Consider the following 9,820-nt stretch of genomic DNA (forward strand, 5'->3'; position numbering starts at 1 on the left):
CCCTACACAGAGTGTCTCTTTGGATCAGCAGCTGGAGGGTGAATGAACCTTTAAGATGCTCTGGACCTCCAGATAAGAAAAAAGGACATCTGTCTCGTGCTAGAAGCTGGACAGAGCAAGAGGCAGATTGTCCCTCTGGGTTAAATCATCATTTAACAGTTTGGTTTAGCTGTTCTTAGAAATAAATCTCTGCCTTATTTCCAAGGCTCTATTGCAAATAATCAGTCAGAAACAGGACAGGAATGGCAAATTTTAGAAACTGAAAATGTAGTTTTTACAACTGTATATTTAATATAGCTTTTCTGGTTGGACCTTATGTGTTTTTTTTTTTTTTTGTTCCTCAGATGATATTTACCCTCAGCCTCTGTGCATGAAAGATGCAGCCAACCATTCACACATTGTGGGAAGGTCTGCCTTTATAGTTTGCAGTGCATGTGCAAAGCTACTTTCAGCTCAGCTGACAAGTTGAAGTAATAGCTGCAGCTTGTGGCACTGTGTGTAAGCAGGGGATCTGTCTCTCCTGCTCCTTCCTTTCACTTGTCCTCTTACAAAACTGACCTTCCCAATGTAATTTTGGTAGGGACCATGGTTTCTTCTGTAGTGGTGATGATGCCTACAAAGACACATTGGGAGGGCTGGGCCAGGCCTTTTCTTAGTGCATTGATGTGTTCAGACGGTTTCAGTCTGCTCCTGTGTGAAACAAGGAACTCTACCACATCCTTCTTCCAAAGGATGGGTTCCCACATGCCAAGCACAGAAACATGCACAAAGGACCAGGAAGGCACATACACACAGAGTCAAGTACTCCTCTTGGACAAGTATGAACATCCCCTCGACTGCAGGTTCTTCCTGGTGTTTGCAGAGCAGCAGAAGGTTGAACCATGGTGCCAAGTACCCTAGAGCACCACAAACAGTGAGATGGGGAATGGAAACTTACTGCAGGAGGGTGTAACATGTATGTGTCTGCAGACCTTACTAGGCTCAGCAGCAGCTGCAGAAGGTGGGTCACTGACAGTGTTGGCTGTCAGGGAGGAAACACTTGAACTTTAGGATCCTGATGGGCCTGGAATTTATTCCTTTGCTCTGTGTCAACTGCTTCACATCAAGTACTACTCACTGCCCTTGGTTAGAAGTGGCTTTGATGCTGGACGCTTGACGACATCTGATCTAAGCTGCCTCTGTTGTAATGCTGAACTCTTCCACCAGTAAGGATAGCACAGGAAAATTTTGCTTTCTTGGAAACTATGAAACATAGGAAAACTGTATCAAAACAATGAGAGAAAGATTCCACTTTTAAAATACAAAGACAAAAAATGTACTCTTTCAATACTTCTGTCTTCTTCTAAATCTTTATTATGATAGCACTTCAAGAGTAACAGGTCTAATGACTCATAATGACGATATGATCAGATGAGCTCTCCTAGCCTTGTTAAAATTGTTTGAAAAGTTGTATGCTTTTCTGTCCTGTTGTGGTAATTGTGATGCTTCTGGTGTTTTGCAGTGGAAATATATATGGAATATGCAGATTCCTCTTTGGTGATGGTAGTATTTTGTGTGAAGGGAAAGACATCTCCACCTTTGGCAGTGGTGGGGAAGTTTAAAATGCTTTATTTATTTAAAATTTATATATTAAAATGCTAAACTTTAGAGGATATAGCTTCCTCTGTAGGTAGTTATGCAAGAGAATTAATCAGTTCATCAGATAACTCTACTCATCAGTAGAACAGCCTTTGAAAGATCCTCATAATACTGGATGACCCTTTGTTTTACATATGAACATTTTTCTCTGTTTTAAATGATGGACTATTGCTAACCTCCTGCATAGTTTACTGGAAGTGTGGACCACTCTATTCAGTATCGATATATTAGTAAGTGGTCCATTGGAATAAAGGCTGCACTATTTTAAAAAGCATTTTCAAATTCTTTTAGTAAGAATGATATATGGAATGTAAAGCATGTTCCAGTGAGAAAGTATATTGTCTTTTGCTCAGAGAATGTATCCTGTGTGTAGATATGTTTTCTCAGCATTCTGTGCCAAACCAAACTCCCCAAATACCTGAGTACTGCAACACTCTGTGACTTAACACTCAACTAGTGCCACAGAAGAATGTGCCAGAGATATTTAATCACTAGATGGAGGAAAAAATAAGCTCTGTCATGACCTACTGACCAGACATTTCTTGGCAATGCTAATCAACTGTGTTAGTCTTTTATTGTCTCTTCTGTCATTATCTTCCAGGAAAGGTCTGACCAAGAGGCCAGTGTAGTGTAAGTAGGTATTGGTTCATTTGTTATCTTTTATGCAGTACGCGGCAGTCAACAGTCTGCTCTCCTCTGAAGGTGAAAGACTTCAACTTAATTTGATCTGTTTATTTACTGTAGAATTTGTCTATCAAAGCCAAAAGATAAGGATAGTTCCTGGTGGGAACATTTCTGAGAATAAGTTCTAGTGCTTTTCATGAGCATTGATTTTTAAAAGATCTATATTTGGTAAATTGTGAACTAACTCTTTACTGACAGTACAGAAGAACCTCATTAGCAAGGTGACCTGGAACTTTGGTCACTTTAAGACTGTTTCTGTTCCGGCAAGTACTGTATTCTGTGCTTACTTTGAACAGGCAATTAGATTTGCTTTCCTTTCCTGAAAAAGTCTATTTCCTGGGTTGGAGACCCAGGAAAAAAAAACCAAAACATTCCTTCCTAAAAAAAGATATGGAAAAAAGGGGGAAATTTTTGGAAAAAAAATCAGCTAGCAGATGCCTTCTGTCATGCAAATTGACTGTATGGAGATGACAGAGTGGTAGTGTGTGTTTCTAGCTTTAAGTGACTGCACATGAAATTCTACATTTTGGAAGGAATCTGATTTGAGAGTGTTATCTTTGCTAAAGAATTGTTCATAATTCAGCTTTGTCTGCCCATGCTGCATTAACAGAACACTGCTGAATAGGAAAACCAGAAAGCTGATTGCTTCCTTTCTGGGAATAGAAGTGTCTAGTCTAAGACATGGGGGAATGTCTCTCCCTTTCTCTCTTGCTGTAATACTGGAAACATTTGAAATTTGTTTAAGCCTTTATGGGAAACCAACACAGACTGCTCCTGTATGTTTGTCTCCAGCATGTAACTGCAGCTGACAAACAAATGGCACCACCACAGCATTTATATGATTGCCATTAGACAGCCCATGACTCTCCTGGTCTCTGGACAGGCAGGGTAACACAAGAGATGATAGAGATTCAATCCCTTTCACAAAGCCAGTAATAGCAATGAGGATCCCTTTCTACTCCAGAAAAAAAATGGACTTGCAGCATGTGACCTGCCTCTTTTAAGGCATCCCAGTTGATGGCAAAAAAGCTTGATTTTCGTAGCCACTTGAAAGGGCTAGAGTGATGATGGAATTGTAAACATTTATCATCATTGGGATTTCCTTGCTGTGCCATTGGGTCCTCTCTTCCTTCCACACAGTGTACCCATTCCCAAGCAGTGTGTTAAACCAGAGATAATTAATCTCTGGTGGAGTGGTTATTTTGGACTCTCACTCTGCAAAGACAAACCTCATTCTCATAGTATCTACAATAAACTTAGAGTTAACACAGAGGTTATTTGCTGCCAGCCTGAGCTGTGTGAATGAGTTTTTCCTTCTCCTCTGTGCAGTCAGCAGAAAAAAACATCTGCTCTGTACCATTTGATAGGGACTTAAAGTCTCCACTGAGGCTTCATTGTTTCTAGGAACTGACTTATGAACCACTTACCTCTTATGCAAGGCCACAAGGAGGAGAGGTACAGAAAGACTTGAGTCAGAATACAGAACCTGAGGATTGCAACTGGTGGAGTTGCAGGGCAGAGAAGCTTAGAGGCTCTGGAGGGCAGAGCAGCTCAGTCAGTGACCCCATGAGCAAATATCAGTCTGCTGCACTGTAGGAGGGACTCTGGACTTTTCTGCGAGGCTAGACTGAGCAGGATTGGCCAGGTGCAAAGACAGAGCATGCCAGAATTGATTTTTCCTTTAGCAGAAACGCTTCTGTCATTAGGTATTTTTTCTGTCTAGCCTTAGGGACTATGTTGCCGGTCAGACCCAAGCACATGAGCCTTTTAGCCTCACTTATTTCAGCAAGAACCTAGAGGTCTGCCTCACTTATTGAATTTGAGCTATATACCCTGACATTTGGATTAGATGTTTAAAAATAAGTATCCGTTTATTTGTGTGCAGAAGTTCCCACTTCCCTGTGTTGTGCCAGAGCATCCGTTGTGCTCTGATTTTTTTCTTTCTGGGACTGTGACAGCCACCAGCCATCCTTCTATTTGCAGTCATTACCACAACGAAATTAGAAACTGCAGCTGCTGGGACATGATTGTCTTCTTTTTCATGTCAGGTTTGTCTTTTTCTGTGACACTGCAAGAGAAATGTTTGTACAGCTAATAAAACATTTATCTAGAGATAAATAGAAGTGCCATGTCCTGGCTGAACGAGCTGCTGATGTAGAGCTAATGTAGCACAGGTTTACTAGCAATGGGATAGAGAAGGGGTGACAAAAGGGGATTAGCTCCCTCCTCCCCCCACTCACAGTAATGCCCACAGCCTCTCTGTAATCAGAAGTGGGGAAACCTCCAGAGTAATAGCAGCAAGATTTAGATAAGAACCCTGAAGCAAGCATAGGCTGGTGTCTTTGCCAGCCTCTAGGAAAGGACAGTCTTGTGAAATGTTCAATCAAAGGCTTTGTAGCACTTGCCAAGGCTCTTGACTGAACAGCAGTCTAGTTAGATTTCCTTCTTCTTTAGTTTGGTAATCAAAGTGATGAAATAATGCCTAATAACTCAGGACTGTGTGATCTTTTTTTTTTTTTTTTTTAATAACTAACACAACTGAATATTTGCCATGGAGGAATATGAAGAATTAAATGAAAGGGCCATAAATCTGTCAGTGCAATGAACAGTTTTGAACAATGTGTACTATAGCCCTGTGTCCCCAGCAGGGATTAGTGTTTCATTGTACTTTTTTCGCCCGTTGAATTCACAAAACTCACAAACTTACAAGGCGGAAAATGTGTGCAAAACAAAGAGCCAGAACGCCTAATTTGCTAAAACTGCCTTTTATTTTGAACTTCTCATTTTAAACCTAAAAAAGATATTTTTGGTGGCACACAGCTTCAGAATCAGCACCTTTGCATTTACAAACTGCAGAGAATTCTTATCAATTTATGTTTCCTTAATTTCAACTTTTAAATCACACAGAAAATCTTACTCTTTGTTTCTGTCTTCCGTGAAAGGCTTAAGAGCACGTTGCTGCAAGAAGATTGTATGTTATGAGGATTCCATTCACAAATTCGATTTACAGCACATTAAATATTGATTTAGTAATTTAATTATAGATGAAAATGCCTATAATAAATACACAGTGCAGCTTTTGTGATGTGCGACCCTATCTTGTTTTTTTGCCTGTTTACACTCCAGTTCACAAGAGCATCATTAGTGCAAATTAATGATATTTTACTGTACAGATACTTGTAACAAGCTCTTAGATATTTTTCAACTGATTGAGGCTAAAGTAACGAGTTAATTTTCAGCATCTGGTTTGGTGAGAGATTTTTCAAGCTCTTCTGCAGGGTTAGATTTCTTCTGGCTTGGAATAGCAGGTAGGACACGGCTTTGTTTCAGAGGCTCTCCTGATAGACCAGGCAAGATAGAATAGAACAAAGGACTCTGAGAATATCCCCTTCTCTGGGAGCTGGAGGTTTGGGCTGGTGGCAGAATAACTGCACCAGTCCTTATGGAATTTAAAGGCAGGGACTTAAACTTCTTAGCACCCTGAGATGGTAGCTGAACTAGAGGAAAAAGAAAAAGAAAAGAGTGCACAGAATGTGAAAAAGCATGACAATTTTACAAATTAGTTTGCTATTTTGTTTGAACTGTAATCTGTCTTGTCTTGTGTGTACTCAAACCTGCATTTGAAAAATGTCACCAAAATATAAATAAAGTACTGCTAAAGCGTGGCAGAGGTAATCTTCAAATGAAGAAAGCAACTCTGGTGTTAATCAATTTACTTTATTTGATGATCAGTAAAACTTGCTAAGTTCAAAGGTTTACTTTTGATAAGCAGAGAGTCTGTAGATTGTCTGAAGGAGTCTTGGTCAGTTTGGAAAGATTTCCACAGGACATTTTTTCATCAAAAGCCACAGGATGACTGAAATAGAAATATTCCTTGGGAATATATTATTTTTAACAAAACCTTTATGGGACTATGCTCTATTACGAAGGGTAAATTCTGATCAAAATCTTAGGAAGTTTAAATGGAAGAATGTGGAATGCTCTCTGGGTTGCTCTAGGCAGGCTATCATGAATACAGGTCCACATATGCTCTGCATGTCACAGGCCACGAATGTAACCCATTACCCTATAGCACACCAAGACCTACCCTGAAACACAAGAGCCAGAGCTCTTGTATGTCTCCTGTGTGTCAGCAGTCTTGTTAGAAAACATTGATTTAGATTATTCGTAATCTCTACCTCACACTCAGCAGTGTAACACTGTTTGTGCTTTAATGTTAATATAGTTCTATATCTTCTATAAATTGAAATTCTCAAGCTTCTTCATTCAGGCAAATCACTAATAAATTTCCTCTTTTATTTTCAAAAACACCCAAAAAACCAAAAACCAACACACTGTTAATTGTAGCCCTGTTTCTCTCTACCTTGGAATTTATTGTGAGTTGCATTAGCTTCTTTTCATTTAATTCACCATTTTATTTACAAGCTCTTTGTGTACAGACAGTTCAGGTTTTTCAGTTTAACCACAGGAAGATTTCCGTGCTGGAGTTAACACTGTCTGTGTTTTGTCTACAGAATGTTCCTTGCAATTTTTCACATTAATTTTTCCTCGGTTGCATTCTCATTCTGTCTGTGGTTTTCTTCCATCTGCGTCTGTTGTGATGAATGTATGGGAGGCTACTAATATTTTTCTCTTAGATGTTCTAGTTTGAATTTCATCTTACTAGTCATGGCAGCCTCCATAAGGTTATTTGGATCCTTTATTTCACTGGCTTCATCTTTTGAAACTAGCCACACATGCTTCCTACAGGTCAGGTGTTAAAAACCATTCCCTGAGCCAAGCACTTGTCCTCAGGTTGGTATCATGCTTGTGTCCCGAGTCTTCACATGCAGGAAGAATCCTGGTATAAAGCACTCTGCTGAGAAGGTGACCATCTCAGCCTATTGTTATCATTCCATTTCCTAGACAACTCCAGTGAAAATGTGAATGTTTATGTGTACAATTTTCCTGATAGCCCCTTTGTTTATTATGTTTTCATAATCTCTGACAGACTTTTTCCTGGTGCAGGTTCAGGGAAATTCTACAGAAATAAGGAATGGAGAAGAGTATTCTCTCTTAATCCAAAAAAAATCTTGTGTGAATCCAGAGAAACCTCAAAAGTTAATCTGGATTTGGACAGTTCTAATAGAGGATAAACTGATAAATTAACTATTTTTTTTGTTAGAAATAACAGAACATATATTCAACTGGCATGAACTGTGTAACTACAGCAGTCAATGCACCTGTGATAAGCTGTACCTTACAAGTCAATTTTGATCTTAAAAAACATCCCCAAACCAAACTAAACATTCAGCACACTTGAGGAACTCATAGTCAGAATAGCGGATGGAGTTTCTTTGAGGCTGGAGAATAAAAAGACAAGAAAAGATGACTTAAGGAATTTCAGGTCAGTTAACCTAAACTAAAAAATCCTAACCCCCCCCCAAAATACTACCCACATGTGGTGTTTCTCAGAAGTAAATCTTTGAACACATGAAGGCTGCCTTCTCACTGCTCATCAGGCAACATGGAAGAGAACAACTGGAGTACTATCAGAGTGGATGCAGAAGTGAGAAATTATATAGTTTTTTAACTTTGCCACAAATTTTAATAAAAAATAAAACAGATCCATTACTATAATGTGGCCACACACCTCATGAAAAGAAAGCTCTGGAGATATCATTTCCCAGAGAATGGATTTACAATGCAAAATGTCTTTGATAAATTTGAGAAATAGTAAAAAATTCGGATAATCAAACTCAGCAAAGGCAAATGGAAGCCACTACACTTAGGGAAAACAAACAGAGAAATCCCAAACCACCAAAAGTCCGAAGGTAAGATGGGGAACAATTGGCTAGGGGAGTAATGGTCCTGCAGGTAACTGGGGATGCAGACTATGCCCAAGCCAGAAATATATTGAAGAAGTTCAAGCAGAAACTCTGCAGCTTCCGAGCCTTGGCAAAGCAGAAGCTTGCTGACACCACTCTTGTCACGCAAGCCCTCTGTGTCTGTAGGTTTACATAGTACATAACTAATAAGTCAGAATTTTGCTCTGTTGAAAATAAGTTATTTTCTCTAATATCTGCAGTATGCACTGAATGTGCTTCGCATCTATGTATTTTTTGTACTATATATATTGTGCAAAAGAGGCTGAAGCACTGCTTGACATATTCCCCTGTACCTTATGCCATATACTAATTTCATGATTCTTATTTGTTTAGCAGGAGCAGTAATTCTATAAGGCTCACCATGTATCTATCTGGGGCAAAGCAGAGTCTATTTTATAGAGAGGACTGAAGAAATTGGTAGTTTTTTTTTTTTTCTTTTCATGCTAATTTCAGTACAATTCAAGTAGTGTTGGGCTGAGCAGGCAGTATTTACTACAGCTGCCTGGCCTTTAACAAAGTAGTTTAATTCACAGTTCATTCATGCCCAGAAGTTCAGGAAATAGCTTAGATCTCCTTTCCATAAAAATAAAGAAACAATCAAACAAACCAAACAGCATTAAAACTTCGTTTCAGTTTGTATGGATTTTTTGTGAATCAGGTGGTGCTAAACACAATGAGCCCATTTGCTTTCTGGCACATGACAGAATGCTTTGAGTTCATTGAAATTTTGGAGTGTAAACAAAATGCTTATTGAGAGGCACACTTGTTTTACTCTTTGGAGTACAGGGATATGTTCATGCATTCAAAGTTTGTACTTGTGTAAAACATCTCCAGAATACTTCACGTACAAAATAAGCCCTTAATGATGGGCTTATGTAGGGCAAAAGCAGTCTAGTTTGGCTTGACACCATGACCAGGTAGCCATCACAAACCCATGCTCATTCAAAGAAGTGAAAAACGGCATCCAGATAGCAATGCTTTTCACCTAGTCTTACATACTGTACTCAGTTTAGTTTGTGATAGGGATTTTAGGACTGGTACATCGATGGCTTTGAAATAATATGTATAATGACTGGTCTTAGCATACATAATGAAACACACAGACCTGGACCCAGCACTCATGTCCATGAGAGAAGAACCCTTAAGACTGATTGCCAGACATCCAGAAGCTATATACAGCAAAAGCACCAGTAGTTAATCCCATTCAACTGCAGAGGCAAGAATAAGGCTGTCAGGGAGGAACTGCCTAGTACTCCAGCAGAAGGGATGGCTCTTGGACTCTCCTTTTGCAAGCAGTGGACCATGATGGCCCTCTGCAGAGAAGAGGGTGCTTTGTGGCATCCTTTATTATTAGCTTGAGAAAGAGGAAACTTCAAATCATGATGAATAATACCAAAACGGATCCCCAGAAAATATTTTTAATTTTTTAATTTTTTTTTTTTTTTTGTACAGCAAGTGGTGGCTTCACTGTGTCTTCAGACCTTCTAAGCTACATGAAGAAGTGAGAGCCTTGGAATTCTTTAGAAGCCCCATATTTGTTTGGAAAACTTTCCAGCATTGTGTGAGCTGTATATGATAGTTGTAAGCCTGTTTTCCAGGGATCCTTGGGAAAGTCATATGATGAGTTAGAA

The 9,820-nt window shown here is 39.3% G+C and overlaps 1 protein-coding gene across 1 annotated transcript in view; it reads right to left on the reverse strand.

Moving 5' to 3' along the window:
* Positions 1-5,550: 5,550 nt before the first annotated feature.
* The window catches only part of ANKRD55 (ankyrin repeat domain 55), a gene marked incomplete at its 5' end in the record, with an annotated part of 17,369 nt that continues 13,099 nt past the window's right edge, over positions 5,551-9,820 (reverse strand). The window contains one exon of the mRNA XM_008935084.1: positions 5,551-5,819. Within this exon, the coding sequence (XP_008933332.1) occupies positions 5,551-5,819 (269 nt within the window). The remainder of the gene's footprint in view (positions 5,820-9,820) is intronic.

This window comes from Merops nubicus, unplaced genomic scaffold (genome assembly GCF_000691845.1).
Source record: "Merops nubicus isolate BGI_N331 unplaced genomic scaffold, ASM69184v1 scaffold34652, whole genome shotgun sequence".
Taxonomy (NCBI): Eukaryota; Metazoa; Chordata; class Aves; order Coraciiformes; family Meropidae; genus Merops; species Merops nubicus.